At 36.7% G+C, this 16,548-nt stretch overlaps 1 protein-coding gene across 1 annotated transcript in view; it reads left to right on the top strand.

Moving 5' to 3' along the window:
* hmcn1 (hemicentin 1) overlaps nucleotides 1–16,548 on the top strand; it is an 87,192-nt gene that overhangs the window by 32,071 nt on the left and 38,573 nt on the right. The window contains exons 12-31 of the mRNA XM_044129999.1: nucleotides 579–848; nucleotides 3,668–3,809; nucleotides 4,651–4,778; nucleotides 4,870–4,983; nucleotides 5,193–5,351; nucleotides 6,734–6,925; nucleotides 6,999–7,094; nucleotides 8,958–9,085; nucleotides 9,176–9,320; nucleotides 9,400–9,512; nucleotides 10,419–10,578; nucleotides 10,722–10,887; nucleotides 11,753–11,880; nucleotides 12,390–12,641; nucleotides 13,208–13,303; nucleotides 13,465–13,659; nucleotides 13,780–13,910; nucleotides 14,712–14,859; nucleotides 15,281–15,407; nucleotides 16,384–16,538. Coding sequence (XP_043985934.1) covers nucleotides 579–848; nucleotides 3,668–3,809; nucleotides 4,651–4,778; nucleotides 4,870–4,983; nucleotides 5,193–5,351; nucleotides 6,734–6,925; nucleotides 6,999–7,094; nucleotides 8,958–9,085; nucleotides 9,176–9,320; nucleotides 9,400–9,512; nucleotides 10,419–10,578; nucleotides 10,722–10,887; nucleotides 11,753–11,880; nucleotides 12,390–12,641; nucleotides 13,208–13,303; nucleotides 13,465–13,659; nucleotides 13,780–13,910; nucleotides 14,712–14,859; nucleotides 15,281–15,407; nucleotides 16,384–16,538 — 3,045 coding nt within the window. The remainder of the gene's footprint in view (nucleotides 1–578; nucleotides 849–3,667; nucleotides 3,810–4,650; nucleotides 4,779–4,869; nucleotides 4,984–5,192; nucleotides 5,352–6,733; nucleotides 6,926–6,998; nucleotides 7,095–8,957; nucleotides 9,086–9,175; nucleotides 9,321–9,399; nucleotides 9,513–10,418; nucleotides 10,579–10,721; nucleotides 10,888–11,752; nucleotides 11,881–12,389; nucleotides 12,642–13,207; nucleotides 13,304–13,464; nucleotides 13,660–13,779; nucleotides 13,911–14,711; nucleotides 14,860–15,280; nucleotides 15,408–16,383; nucleotides 16,539–16,548) is intronic.

Genomic DNA, 16,548 nt, shown 5'->3' with positions numbered 1-16,548 from the left:
TTGTGAAGCTGCTGGTAAGAATTTTGGTCATCCTGAATAACCTTTTCATAGTAAATTTACCAATTTTAGCAACACATAGTTAACCATTTCACTTCTAAAAACATTTGTTGCAATATGTAACATACTCACACAAGACCGTTATTAGGAAAAAAAATCATATTACGCAAGTGGTGTTTAGGTGTGGAATAGCTTAAATGCTTTTCGAAAGAGTTGAGATGAATACTAACATTTTTAATTTACAAATAAATATCTAGCTTTACAGAACAAAAATTACTGCATAGTCATTGCAGAACTTTTAGCCACCTAGGATCAGATTACACCGACTTGGGATGGCAGCCTTAAAGAGATGTAGAGCTGAATGTCATCAACATAAAAGAAAATCTCAGATAAAGCGTGAATGATAAGTTCCAACTTAAACTGAATTCAGAACTGAACTTTCTGGAAACCCTACAGGTGAGAGAGGCAATGTTAGGATCAAACATTTAAACTCTAAAAGAATAAAAACTGTCAGAGAATATGTTTTTCTTTCATATTCAATATCCAATTAAAATAACTACAGCATTCACTTTTCTCTCTAGAACCTCCACCTGCCATCACTGTTGAAGGGAATGTTACCGTCTCACCTGGCAATCATGCTGTCCTCACCTGCCAAGTCATCAGCACTGTTGCCTTCAACCTCACCTGGCTGCGAGGGGGCTACGATGCCCGTCTGAACCCAAGGGGGAACATCCTTGCCAATCTTTCACTGCAGGTGTCCAATGTGACCCCAGACGATTCGGGCTGGTATGAGTGCATTGCTGCTAATGAAGGAGGAAAGACCACAGATCGGACGTATCTCACAGTACAAGGTGATAAATATGTCCTGAATTTCCTCACTGCAGGATAATAAAGGATATTTCTTTTCTATTCTATGCGTGTTTGTGTCGACAAAAAGTTTGTAGGTGTGCTTGATTGCTTTTACTCGGCCTGATCTTGATCTGTAATATTGTTTTGTTTGCTTTTATTTGTGCATGATTGAGTGTTTCTGCTGTGATTTAAAACAAAGTGGAGTGATACTCTTTCCAAACACAACCACCTTTACTACATAATTCCTCCATAAGCACCTCTATCATACTCTTATATATTCAGCCCAATGTTTTGAATAGGAAATGTAAAAATAATTTATGATAAATGATAAGGAAGCATTGAGATTGGATTTTTCATCTCCAAAAGATTATTATTCCACTACTCCTGATGCTTCTCTGGCAGTAAATCAGGCACACGTCACTGTAGATTATTCCAAATTACCAAACATTCCCAGCTAAAATCCGTTGGAAGAAACAAGATAAACAAAGCAAATAAATGTTAGATTTGATTCAGTTTGTCCAAAACCACATGCTGTTTCCACCTTATTACACAACTATGAGTTCCTGGAGGATTTCATTTCAAATCCATGCGCTCCATACTGAAGCCCACAGCGGCGAATTGTGTTGAACTTTCAGCACTTTTAAATTTTCAGTGAAAGGGAGTTAATTTTGAAACACGGGGCAATATTATGTAAAATCAAGTTTTTTTAGATTTACATCATGTTATAATTTTATTCCCTCGACAAAAACATAGCTGGAGTGTTGCTTTGATTTTTCATGTATGTTTGAGAAATCCTTTAATCTCCCGTGGCAACAATTAAGCTGCGCTAAACACCTCAGTGGACATAGCACTGTCTTGAGACACAGCTCCTCCACAGCTGCAGTTTCCAAACTTTAGAGATTCTGCCCTCCCTGCAAGACCTTCAATCAGCTCCTTTAGACTAGCCAGCAGCAATTAGCAAGTACCAAGGGGAAATGCACATCTGCTGAGTTCATCATATGAACTACTACTCAGTGCAATGCAGGTAAACGCATTGTTAAAGGGTAGAAGTGTTGCCATAACTTCCTGATGACGGAGTTCCAAAAAGATCAAGTTTTAAAGAGACAGAGCCCCAATTTCAGTGCATTAAATTATGAATTGAATTTTCTTTGAAGTCCTATTTGATATATTTTTATATTTCATCCTTTATCTCCTCAACTGTGCAATAGTTTCTTGTTATTCAGTCACAACTATTTTTGTTCAGCCACATTATTACATAATCTGTGGCCCTTCGTTCTTTACGTCATTTCGTTCTCTTTGTGAAACAGATGTTAGCATGTCCCAGATCCTTTCTAATTGCCCCTCGTCAGTAATATCCTAGTGATTAACCTCACTTTGAAGTAAGGCACGTTGACTCACACCAGAAAGATCCAGAAGGTGTTTCTGCTCCAAGCAGGCTTAAAGCCAAACTTTGTTTTGCTGAATTTGTTTTATACAGTATGAAAAGACACACAACTTTTTTTCTTGTCTACCAGTAAATTATGTTGAACATTTTCTGTTTTAGATTAATCAGACCTTCCAAACTTGTATGCATGTTAACTAAGAGTTATGTGTTATTGAACAATTTGGTAAAGCAAACAAGGTGATGTCATTCCTTTGTATGTCATCTCACAACACTTTAGTTGTTGCAAGGCAACACCTCGAACACACTGCTTCCTTGTGTGGTATCATTGAAAACTCAAAAGAAATCAGCTGAGCTCTCAGGATGAAAATAAAATAGTCAAGCCATGACACTGCTCATTACGGACAGACTTTGACTAGGCCATGCGAACACAAACGTTCCAGTATGTTTTTATCTAAGCTCTATTACTGCAAGAGCTGTCATGGTAGCTCTTGTAGTAATAGTGTTATTACTGGATCCCAGTTTTAGGTATTTTTCAATCTTTAATAGAATTTCTTCCAGTGTAATTTTGGTCTCATCTGACCAGAGCATTCCTTCCCACTTTTTGCTTCTGTCCACTGCTTAGATGATGAATTTGACAGTGCTGCTGTGTTTCTTAGTCTTCAATGTGTGCGGATAGTATAGTTATTTCATTGCACCATCTGCTAAATGTCCTGCATATCTTAAAAATGTGGCATCCTCTATGATTGAAGTTAAAGCAAAAATGGAAAATATATTCCTTCACAACTAATGCATTTGTTGTGAAGGAACAATTTGAGCCCAAATATTTTTCCTTAAAGCCTGCCCTACAGATAGAATAAAACCTAAAAGAGTCTAAGACATTACGCATTAAAACATGACATCCTTTTTCCGTTGAATTTGTCCTCAACATGTTGGATTAACACGTTAGAGCTGTGTGCATTGAGAATATCCCAATCATCACTCTTCTGCAAGAAACACTGCCGATAAAATTGTCAGTGAGAATATAATAGATAAAACACATCTTAGAAGAGAACAGTTCCCCATCATGAATCAATCCGAGGGTCTATGGAGACATTTCCAGATTCTCTGGATTCCACATTGTTTTCTGTTTTAGTAGAAGAAAGACATGCTGTGAAATAATATTAGTGATCTTAGCAGTCATCCCTCCTCTTGCAACACCGGCCATAAAATTTTAGGCTCCGCTCCATCATGTAACTGGAACTAAATTCACTGTGTAAGCGGATAACCCTTGTCCCTGCATGGAAATGTGTTTAAGACCTTCCCCTGATCTTCCCAAGAGCAGAGACTAACTCCAGTATTTCAATATGCGAGTTTTATTTCAGAATTTCACCCTGCCTTTCATGCTCTCACTGAATTACTGAATAATTGAAACCTTTGGTGTTGTTGTTGTTTGTTTAGAGGTACCCAGGGTGTCAGTGGAGCCTCGAAATCAGACCTTCATGATGGGAGATGAAGTGAGGATCAGGTGTTCAGCCACTGGCTATCCTCCCCCCCGACTGGTTTGGACCCACAACGACATGTTTATAACGGGAACCAATAGGTAAATTAATTCATTTCACCATAACACTATAAATATTATTAATGTTACATTCTAGTCATATTTTTCATAAAAACTGTTTTGTTTAAACTGTTGAAAATTGCTGCTTTTGGTGTTTGTCCTTAAATGTTGAGTTCACACAAGAACAGGAAAGACAAAATATTCATTTTTAAATACATCATAATGTCATGTGCTAATTACAGTAGAATATCATCTTGTTACATGTCATTTGCAACCTTTTAGTTTGTCAGCGAGCAAACCTATATGTGACAGAATGCATTAAGTTGTGATTTTAGTCTTCTGCTTGTCCTTCTGTAATTGCAAACTTTCCTAGACTCATGACCAGCAGGTAGCGAAGAGTCTACAAAAAGAGTTTTCATGTTTAGGACATGAAAATTTAATTTTCATGGTAACTTGCTGCAAAAATGTATATGTTTTTATATCTCTTCATTCTCTGCTTTTAAAGGTATTTGTCGCACTGGCATGTTATATGTCAAAATGTTCAGCATATGGCCAAACTTGTGGATTCAGGGGTTAGGGGCTAGACTGAAGCAATAATGTATAGCAGAACTTGAACCAAAGACAGACAAATTTATATGCATGTTAACTAATTTTCCACATTTTGTGTAGAAACGACTTTACTCAATGGGTTATAGTGTTTTGGTGCACAAAATGTTAGCTTTATGAAAATAGTTCAATATACAAAATTTAGCATAGAAATCAGAATTTTTTGTCCAAGTGAAAACCTTTTAAGAATATTTTTTATGGAGTGACTAGATAATTAGTATTGCCATTTTCCCTGATAAACTTGTAAAATCTATAATTTTGTATTTCTGATTTTTAGATACCAGATGACTCCTGATGGTACTCTGGTTATAAGAAATGCAAAGAAGAAGGATGGAGGAGTGTATGGTTGCTTGGCCAGTAACCAGGCTGGTACTGACACGATGACCTCCATTCTCACCTATTTTGGTGAGTATTCAAATCATTGGCCTCTTTTATGTTCCTGCTGTGTTAGTGTTTTGTCTGTTTTTTTTCTTTTTTACACTTTATTGTTTCCTAGAATTTCCTGTGGTGATAGCAGTCTTAAGAGAAATACTCAGTAACATTGGAGAAATCACAACAATGTCCTGTTCAGCGTCCGGCATCCCTCAGCCTGAGATCTGGTGGTACAAAGGTAACAGTTTAAAAGCATAACAATGTATTTAACGTTAACAGGACAAATGCAGAGAAGAAATAAAGTCTTGAGGGAGACTTAAACTATTTAATTTACAGAAATAATGAAGAACATAGTCTGAATAAATGTATTGGGTCTTGCATTCTAAATTTCAAACTGACTTTTGAAAGCTGATATAAAATATTTGCTGCATTTGCTGTAATTACTAGGTAATATTCAGCTCCATTCCTCGGATCTGTTGGAGGTGGACAAAATAGGAGGAATACTTACCATAAAGCAAACCCAGTTAGGTGATGCTGGAGACTACTCCTGTGTGGCTGTAAATCCTGCTGGTTCCTCCTCATTAAAGATCCGTCTTGATGTTGGAGGTACGTAGTGGTGAATATTATGAAATCATCTTTTGACTTTTAAAGGAATCTTTTGTATTTTTATACATTGTGATCAGAAATTGCTTGTGCTTCATTTAGTGTTTTTTTTCTTCTTTTTGTATTCTGCACCAAAAATGTCTGTTACCTGATCTTGTAATCATTGTCATCATCCAGTCTAATTTTATGTAGAGAGTTTGCAGAAAATATGAATCGAAACTGCAGATTTTGCCTTTGTAGGGAGAATAACAAAATCTTCTTTGAATGTCCAAATCAAGGTTGAAATTTCAGTGGAGTAAATGGAAATTCCAGTCTAGAGTTCAACTCCTCAGTGGATTTGGATGCATAATGTCATAAAATAGCTTTGTGGCCAAATATAAGTCGATTGAGCAGCCAGCTGTTTTCTAAAGAAGGTGTTGTTGACATATTTTCCCATTCTCAGATATTTTATGCCAGTGGTTCCCAGAGTAGAAGCCAGAATCTCATATGGTAATTCATTTACAATTTTGTCTGGAAATTAAATTAAGTTAAAACAAAATTTTCAAGTGGTGTAATAATATCAATTGTGCTGATTGGATGAAAACTGTATATCTGAGTATTTTTTGATTGTTTTTCCATTTGGGCTTTTAGTTGTTTTAGCAATAGTTTTAAATTACAACTATAATTGGCATCAAACATCTTTACTGCTGTTATTTTGTGAGTATGAGGTTAAACATTTTAGGAAACACTTCTTCAGTGAGTTGATGTTAATGAACTGAATGTGATTGGGATTTTTTCAGCATTTTGTTAGATCGATTCAGCTGTTATCAAAGACTTCAATCATGGAAAACTGATACACTTTTTCTATCCATTTAGAAGGTGCTGGAGATTACAACTGAAAATGTTAACGAATAAAAACACATTATTATTTACTTTAAAAACAAGTTTGCTATTAGTAGATGCTGGGCAACCTTATTTTAACCTTGTGTAACAGTCAATTTACTGCTTGATTCCTAGAGTTGAGTAGGTATCACCTCAAGGGGGCGCCTATTCCCTTTTCTTTTGTTGTTATCAGTAAGAACTCGTTTCCATGACGTTTTAGAAAGAAGAAATATCGGTGATGCTGACGTGCAGAGGGGTGCAACTTTTGTTATTTTTCTCATGTATGACAAAATAATGTAAGTTCAGTGTCGTGGAGATCTGGATTTACATGGACAAAGTAAAATAAAGTGAAAGTGTGGAATACTCCGTCTGTGCGTTTTGCTAATTCGGTTTGTCGTGGCTAACTCTTTGTCCACCTGGAGTAGAAATTGTTCTGAATACTTTTTGCATAAATTTTTCCATATATATGTAGGATGTTATTTCTCATCACTATCATTACTCTTCTTTACTCGTGACCAATCCAGCTACACCAAAGTTCACTCTTCAGCCATCAAATGTAGCAGAGGACATTGGCTCCAACGTGACATTGTCCTGTCAAGCGCATGGGCATCCTGAGCCGCAAGTCACATGGAGGAGAGAGGACGGGTCCTCTCTGTTTAACCGAGCCCACTCACATAGCACTATCATGCAGAAAAAAGGGGACCTACACATATTTAGTAAGTCTGTTAAGTCAATTTTGTTCCTATTAAGTCAAAAACAAATTGTTCAAGTTGTTCCTTTTTATCTCAGATCTATGGGTGGAGGATGAGGCGGAGTACATCTGTGAGGCCAAAAATCGCTTTGGGAAGATCCAAGCCAAGGCTGGCATCACTGTGACAGGACTTGGTAAGATCGCTTTATAAAATGTCTGAATTATTGTATTGTATTTATTAGTGTGTCTTAAAAGAAGAGGATATTTTAACTTTAAGGTTAAAATACCCTTGGTATAGTAAGGATATGTGTAACTTGCTGTCACACATATCCTTACTTTAAGTGAGGATATGTATGAATTAAAGATGACTCACTGGTAACAAATACCTAAAATTGGTTGCACTTAAATATTTTTCTTTGTTTTTTTTCTGGTCCTAGTTATTGTAATCGAAATGCTTACACCTTTATACATTCTTTGGATTTCTTAATGTTGGGACCATAATATTTGCATCTGTTCTTCTGAATTCAGAATTCAGTCTAGTTAAGACAAAGTTTGTGAGGTTTGGTTTGCTTGTAGTGTAAAATTTAGAATCTAAGTTTGCAATAACGATATACTTCCTGCAATAACTCAACAACTAGTTGTCGTTTTATTTGAAATATTAAGATTTTTCTGGAGCTCTTGTTGATAATGTTGTCAGACTTTTCTTGCAAAAATCCATGTATCAAGTGGGCGTTTGTCTAACATCACATTGGAGCTGTTTAACAGAAGCTAAAAATGTGTCTGTAAATGTTAGTGATATGTAAACACATATATTAAGATACTGATCCAAGAACATTCATTTTTTTCTGAAAAATATAACCTGAAGTTGTCATAATTCTTCTTTATGGTCAGGTAATTTTCAGGAACAAATTACAGTATGTATTTCAGAGTGAGCTTGTGTGTCTTGACCTTTACCCAGTCAAGTGAGTTTATTAACATGCTTCAATGCATGTGTGGGAACACATGTGCCTTGTTAACCACCATTAGTTTCTCTGCAGTGGAAACACATTGAGTCCTTAAATGTGGGCCAAAGGTTAGAAAGTGCAAACAGACACCCATATGACATATATTACACACCCCACTGCCTGCCTTTTCCCTACCGGTTAAATTACCTAATTGGATATGAACACTCAGTGCAGAAGCACATGCACAGATGTTTTATTAGTATCATAAAGTATGAATATTACTTTACCCACCTCTGCACTGGACTTGACAGATACAGCTACAGTGTTCATTAAATTCACATTTTGTTTCTGTAGTTTTTGTATGGCATTGATCCTCAAATCAAAATAAGGATCTTTATAGTGCAATCTGGCAGTATGATTCAAATTCAAATCCAGTTGCAACCAAAATACAATACAAACTGTCCATTTCTAATTAATCTTAGTTAAGCTAGAAACATAATTGAGCCAATTATGTAATTGAATTAAATACAACACTTTGTTCACAAATGGCAAGACATTCAGTGTTTTTGATAAAACCATGTCAAAGTTAGAAATAGATTTTTTTTGTTAGAATAGTCTGGCAAATGTAATTATACAAGGAAAGTTATCTCCATATTGTTATACAGGTGAAACAAATTTTTCTCTGTGTTTTTGAAAGATGATAGTTATTTGATTGATGCAAATGGGGTACTGTGTCCATGTTCCAATTAATTCTCAAGGCCAATGATCCCTTTCATAGAGTTAAAGCTCTGGGAAAATGTTGCTCATTCTTGTGTTGGTAAATTAAATACATCTGCTTTCTTTAACATACCAGGGGAACATACACATTTGCTTTTTATTGAACTCTATAAGAAGATTTGTACTTTTACTCCATTACATTCTATTGTCTACATTGATTAAGATCATATAGGCTGTTTTCTGCACTTTGGGCAAAATTACATGCTTGTCATTTTGACCTTAGTTAAATTCAAAGCAATTTTCATGCATGGTGTCAGATATAAGGACAAACGTTATCAAAACTTATTTTCTGCTTAAAGAAATTCCCAACACATTTTGTCTCGTTTCTCTTTGAAGTTAAACCTGTGATTGCAATGAGTCCACCTGTTATCAGTGTGATCGAGGACCAGCAGCTCACTCTGCCCTGCATGCTGCTGGCTGGAAATCCACTGCCAGAAAGGCAGTGGCTCCACAACTATGGCCTGGTGGGATAACAAACAAAAGTGCACATTTTCTTGTTCCTGCACGTTTCTGCTTCCGGCTATTTAAAAACTCCCCCTCTTGCAATCTTCCAGGTGACCCCAGACCAGTATGTCACAGTGAGGAGAGATGGTAGCCTCCATATTGAGAGAGTTCAGCTGGATGATGGAGGCGACTACACCTGCTTGGCTGAAAATGTTATTGGGGCCACCAACCATACAACTGCCGTTTATGTATATGGTACGTTTATGTGCAAGAAATATATCACACAAAGATAACTACAAAAATGGTTTAACATCAGCTAACCCCCTATTTACAGTAATCCCTACAATTCAGCATGGACCTCAAGTATTTAGCACAATTGAAGGAACGCCTATAACTCTGCCCTGCCGTGCCAGTGGAGTACCCAGTCCGGACATCACTTGGAGCAAGGTCTGTTTGAACAACATGTCTCAATTAAAATAAATATTCCAAAGCTCTCTGGATACTACAGAATGGATGAGATATTACTATATTATTTTGTGGATTAATGGCTGTTCATTGCTTTTATGATTTTTCTTTATACTATAGTTACTTTGATAAGTTACAGTCAGCAATGATCTCTGCTTGGAAACCTTTAGCTGTGTAATTTATCAGTTTCAGGTTCAGAAGACCTTCATTGACTTTTATGACCTTTCAGCATGGGTCTCACACCAATGTTAGGACAATAACTCCTACATTAAGTTTTTCTAGGATAGCATACACAATTGTTTGCTTCTCTGTAATTCACAACTAACTTTTTTTCTCAGTAGTTTTCTCAATCGTAGAAGTCTTTGCTTCCTGTTTTTAAGTGTATTTTAAAAACACATCTTTTTTTAATAGTGTTTGGTCCAGTGTGAGTTGACATGATCTTTTTATTGTCCAATGTTATGAGTCTTTTAATATTTGTTTTATGTGTTGGTATTTATCTCTGTTCTATTTATCTTATTTTTGTAAAGCATTTGGGATAACTTGCTGTTTTTAAAGGTTCTTTATAAATAAGCAGGATTTGGATTTGCTGTGAAAGTGAAAGGGACAATAGATTCTCTTCGGGTTGCTTCTCTCTGTAACAGTAGACAAAGTAGTTGAGTTATATGTGAGCCACACTGTTTATATTCTAAACAGTCCTGAAACTCTGACATAACCTTTGTATTTATGCTTAGTCATTTGAAAGTACAACATTGTTTTAATAGCAGTGTTTTTATTTAATATCAACAGGGAATTGCATAGTAAATTTCATCATTTTTGGTAACAAGTGTTTTTGACAAGCCCATTCAGTGAAATAAACATTGAATTCTGTCCTCTCCATTAATCTTTTAGGGTGGGGAGCTGCTAAACTTGGGTGGTCCAGCTTTCTCTTTGGATTTGGACGGCAGCCTCCTCATCACTTCTCCCTCTGGAAAGGAGACTGGAGAGTTTGTCTGCACAGCTACCAATGCAGCGGGATATGCAACTAGGAAGGTGCAGCTCACAGTCTATGGTAACCAGCTTATTATCTATAGGTGACCTAAGTTGTTTATTGTAATATGACATGCAGAAGCATTCAAACCACATATCTAGCTGGGATGTTAGTGTCGCACATATTCAAATCACCTCTAAATTTATCACTGGTTTCTTTCCCAGTCCGACCCAAGCCTGGAGTTGGTGGCCCTGGAAATTTAGGAGAGCCTGTGAGGATGTCAGTGATCAAGGGGGAGGATATTGTTTTGCCATGTGACGTTCAAAGTGTCCCACCACCCATCATCAGCTGGGCGAAAGAGAAACAGCTCATCTCGCCTTTTTCCCCGAGGTAAAATCCAACTCATATTGAACACGCACAGAGAACTAAAGGCCTTTGTGTTGTTATTTTTTTTACTTTACTCCTGGGAATGGCATAAAATCCACAGGAATTGTCATTGATCTCAGTTCATTGATGCTTACCCATAAGGGTAGCCTAGATCTGTACACACACAAAGCCCTTGCTTATTTCAGAAAGACAGTGCCAAACCAGATTCTGTCAGTATTATGACAGCATGTCTGTGTAGTAAAAGAGTCCAGGGGCTAAACAGACTCCAGCCTGCAATCCAGACCTGTCACACTGAAAACATATGTTGCTTTGTGAAGCAAAAATATGACAAAAGAAGCCTTGAAGTTTGAAATTGCAAAACCCTGTGTCAGACAAAATGAGAAAAACATCTGCAACTACTGTTTCCTCACTTCTAAATATTATTAAAAGGGAAGATGATCCAAAACCAACACGCCTGCATCTGACTGTAAATATTTCCACAATTACATGCAACAAAAAAGGACCTCATAATTATTGTCAGATTATGCTGTTTTTATATGAATGAGTGGTTCAAATTAACTCCATGCTATCCACATCACAGTGCTTTGTCCCTGTCATTCTTTGAGGCTGTCTAAGCTATCCTACATTTAGTCTGTGATCTGCCAAGGTAACTGTAATTATGGATAATGATCAACTATTATGAATTACTGTGGTATCTGTTTGGAGTCCAAACTACTTAAATCATTGAGTGGAAACAATTAGTGTTCTACTTAACTCTTTGGCAGCTTGGAAGCATAATATTTGGAAAAGGCTTTAATTTTACAGATTAATTTATAGCTGCTGTTTCTTGTGTGTGAACAGTAAGACGCTGTGTTCTTCATCCTCGCAGGCATCGTCAGCTTCCATCTGGATCGATGAAGATCCTTGAGACTAGAGTTTCAGACAGTGGACTTTATGTTTGTGTTGCCTCAAATATTGCTGGTAATGTGACGTTGTCCATCGAGCTGAGTGTTTTAGGTAAGATGAAAAGAGGCTAGAATATTTCACATTTATTTATAGAGACAGAATAAAAATCTAGTTAGAGGCATATGTACACATATGTGTACACCCATGCACATATGTATGTGTATATACAGTACAGACCAAAAGTTTGGACACACCTTCTAATTGCATTCAATTAGAAGGTGATGAATTATTCTTTCAACTGCAACACTGATGTTTATCACTTTAAATTTTTTTCAAGAAATTCTGGAAGTTTGAAAGAACATTTAATAAAATGGGAGACAGCTAAATATATTAATGTCCTTTCTATACTTAATGGGCTGTAAAATGGTTTAAACTGAGCTTCTGAACAATTTGCAGTATCAATTGGATACTTTAGTGCCATCAAAGTGGCCCAGTCAATACCCACAGTAATATTAGCACTATAATGATTAGGTGATATTTCTGATCAATAAGTAAAATGCAGTTTGAAATAAGGCAGCCAGAGGTTTTGTAAATCTTTTCCTACGTTTTCTCTTCTGCAGTTCCTCCTAAAATCCAGCCAGGTCCAAGAGTGATAAAGGTTCAGGTTGGTCATCAAGTAGAGCTGGCTTGTGTGGTGGTCGGAGTCCCAGAGCCGACGGTCAGCTGGACCAAAGATAATAGAAACTTCCCCGTGTCACATGATGGCACTCTAATACTGAGGGATGTAAAGCTCGATGATGAAGGAATCTACACATGCACAGCCAGCAACACTGCAGGCCAGGACCAGGCTCAGGTTAAGGTTCAAGTCCAAGGTGGGTTTCTCTATATTCCCTGGTCACTTTATTTGGTACCCCTTGCTTGCCTGAACCACATTTTGTTTTTGGAACTACGTGTATCTGCAGTTTGTGAAATACTCTGACCAGTTTCTTTGGCACCAACAAAGAATGTGAATTTTAAAAATCCCCTTTGTTTTGATACTTGATGTAAACTTAAACGTAATAATCTTTACATATTTGGATGCCAAAGTGCATTGAGTTGCTGGCATGTGATTGGCTGATTGTTTGTGTTTACAAGCAATTTGACTGGTGTAGAATGGTGGCTACCTGTGATACAACATCAACAGGAAATGTGATGAAACAGAGCAAAAATATTACAGGAGTGGCCAACAGTTACTTAGCAAATGAAAGGAAAACCTTTACCAAAAACTATATTTTCACCTATGTGCATTAGGTTTAAAATTGATCTGTTTTTTTAAATAGAAAAAGTAAGATAAAATACAATAAATAATTTAATAATCAGCAAAAAATAAATAAAAAAATTTGATGTTAAAGTGCAATATGTCTCCGTCTTAATAAAATGCTTATTTTATTCCTTTCAGTCCCTCCTGTTGTTGAGGTGCCAGAGCCTCCTTTCAACAGCCCTCTGCAGGAGAGAGTTTTGAACCAGCGCATCGCATTCCCCTGCCTTGCAAAAGGTGCTGTACCATTCCCTCTCACATTTATGTATTGCTAAAACAATTCCTGATATTTCCAACATGTGTTATTGGTCTAAAAGCAACTGCTACAGAGAATAAATAGCTGATTTTTTTTATTTATTTTTTTTATGAATGAATGATTGTCTTTACTTCTGTTTCAGGTCTACCTAAGCCAATGATCCGTTGGTTGCGTAATGGGGTTGAACTGACGGGCAATGAGCCCGGTGTGTCCATCCTGGATGATGGTACTCTGCTGATTTTAGCCGCTGTCTCACCTCTGGATGATGGAGAGTACGTCTGTACTGCAGCTAACGATGCAGGATCCACCGAGAAAAAGTACCAGCTCAGAGTCAATGGTGATTTAGCTGTTCATTGAGATCAGAGACATTGAGTTCAGACAATAGCAGACTATCCTGAACAGCAATATATTCCTATAAATATTTGTAGCATATTAAAAATATATCACACATCTACAGTACCACCAGATTTTCGTGATGGGGACACACCAGGCAATGTATCAGTAATCCTAAATGAGCCAATCAGTTTGGTTTGTGATGTCACAGGAAGTCCCAAACCTATCATCACCTGGTTTAAGGATGGCACTCCTGTAAGTGTCTGCACTGCTTATACCATTTTTATTTTATTTCTCTTTTCTACCTGCCACCATTCTACACAGACCAGATTGCAACGTCCTCTGTGCTGACACAAATTCAAGCAATGCCTTTCAGATTTTTACTTGCAAAACGTTTGAAATCTGTGAAATATTTTCTTTCAATTTCGTAATTGGAAAAACATTGAATTGTTTGACACTTTTTGGTGATTTCACATAAAATCCTACCTGCTGATGTTTGTGGTTGAAATGTGAAAAAATGTGTAAACGTTAAATGAATTTGAATAATTTTGCAGAGCACAGAAAAACTTCCTTTCAGAAAGGATTAAATCACATTGTGCATACCTGATGATTGGTTACAATAATAGGTTTCTTTTCTCATTTCATCTTGAATGCAGTCAGTAAAGTAATACATGCTGAAATCACATCCAAGAAAACTGATTATAAACATGTACCTATCAGGTGTATGCTTGTTTATTGTAATTACCGGCTTCAAAAACCATCGTCTTGGGAAACTATTGCAAGACTGGCTACTTCCTGATGTTTTGGCTGCTGCTGTATTTATTTTCTGCCAGGCAGTGAGGGGAAAATCCAAAGCCTTTTCTTTGAGCTCTGATTTATTTGGAATGTAAATCAAATCAATCTGCTTTCCACAGGGTTTCCACTTTCACACATTAATGCTGCTTTTCAAATCTGCTTGCTATTAACAGAATGCGCTCCAGTAACTGCCAGACAGCATTTCCTGAGCTCTCTGTCACTGTGTTGCATTTGATTTAATGTATTAATGCTAATTTACAGGTTGTCGCTGGTAACAGCATCCAGATTCTTGACATGGGAAAATCTCTGAAACTGCTGAGGGCAGAAACAGCTGATGCAGGCAGCTACAGCTGTAACGCCATTAACATTGCAGGCAGCAGAGAAAAAGTGTTTGGTTTAGATGTACTTGGTAAGTAAAGTCAAGTAGTATTCCTCATGATGCATGTTTGTACATCTAGATAGCTTTCATGTGTCTGGATCTATTCTACTACTATTTCTACATGAAGTCTGCCATAGCCTGACATGAATTAATACATTAATACTAGTTGATAGTTGATGCTGTTTATTGCAACTTTTTTATGAGTTAAACTATTAAAAATGAAACATTTAGAATTTTAAGATTTATTTTCAATATCAGCCATATATGAAGTTCTTTGGAGAGTTTAAACTTTTAGAAAACATACCATAAAATGAAATAAAGATATGTTAAAGAATCAACTGCGAACAGAGACCCTGTGTGAGCTCGAGGGTAAAATGGTCAGACTACATTTTATGCATTTGTCGTAATTTTTCTGTAAAATTCATCTAATAAACTTGATTCTTTCTTTCAGTCCCACCAACAATTGTAGAATCTGGCTCTCCTGTAGATGTTTCAGCAATTCTCAAACAAGAGCTCACCCTTGAATGCAAAGTGCAGGGTTCACCTTTTCCCACAATCCAGTGGTACAAAGAGAGAAAGTAAGTGCATTCTGATTTTTACATATACAAATATACTTCTCTAATCAGTGGTTAACATGCACTCATTATAAGCATAAACTTTATTTTGATTTTGGAGCTTTTAATGATTTATTGTTTCAGTTTTCTGGGTGAAATGGTGATATGACGCATTTTAAAAAGCAAACAATTGGGTGCACAACAGCATTTTCTCTAACCCACAAAGTTAAAATACACACAACCTCACATATACTTACAATTCCTCTATTGTTTGGTGTAATGTCCCTCAGAAAGTGGAGGAAAAATCCATTCCTTTTGCAGCTATTGAAAAGCCTTCCTGCATAGTTTTGGCTGAATATCCGAGGGCTGATGATGAGAACATTCCAGAAGAATTATGTCACTCTGCTTTCTCCATATCAAAGCTTGTTTTGACCGGATAAAAGGACTTTGTTGGGCAGAGTCCACCTTCCTTATTTCTATACCACTTTATGTAGTATATAAGAACCATTGGCACCAAAATATTTTCTCTGAATTTTGCCAACATCACAGCAATGTGGTTGCATTGCACAAGATGATGGGAACAATGCAGAAAGGCGAGAGGACCAAAACTCCTTAGCTTCACCAAATCAATAGCTATATATTTAAAACTTTAGCACAATTAGGAAAACAATTGCAAACACACATCAAAGCTGGGTTTAGAAATAGAGAAAGTCGGCTAACTTTAAACATCTGGAACGGCCCTATGGAAAGCTTAGACTTCTCTAAAATCCTCAATAGAGTCACATATGTGCACCAAACTCCTGATTTAAAAAATCTTTAATCTTTTATGTTCTATGATCATACTGTTGTTGAAAAAGGACATTTCAAATGTATCAATAAATGTCCAAAATTAACATGAGACTCATGGCTATGATGAGTGTATGTAAACCTCTGACTGGGAGGATGACTGTAAATTAAAATTAAACTTTATCTCTGTCGTCTTGTTTTTGTTTCTCTCTAGGTCGGTGTTTCTTGGTGATCCCAATCTGGAAGTCATCAACAAGGGTCAGGTGTTAAGGATAAAAAGTGCTCGACTTGGAGACCAAGGTCGCTACCAGTGTAGCGTCATAAACACAGCTGGAAAACAGTCCAAAGACTTCAACCTTAGTGTTTATGGTGTGTGTTT

The sequence above is a fragment of the Gambusia affinis genome, linkage group LG10 (assembly GCF_019740435.1).
Source record: "Gambusia affinis linkage group LG10, SWU_Gaff_1.0, whole genome shotgun sequence".
In the NCBI taxonomy this organism is placed as follows: domain Eukaryota; kingdom Metazoa; phylum Chordata; class Actinopteri; order Cyprinodontiformes; family Poeciliidae; genus Gambusia; species Gambusia affinis.
Note: the sequence above shows the minus strand (reverse complement) of the source record. Positions and strands in the feature narration are given on the sequence as shown.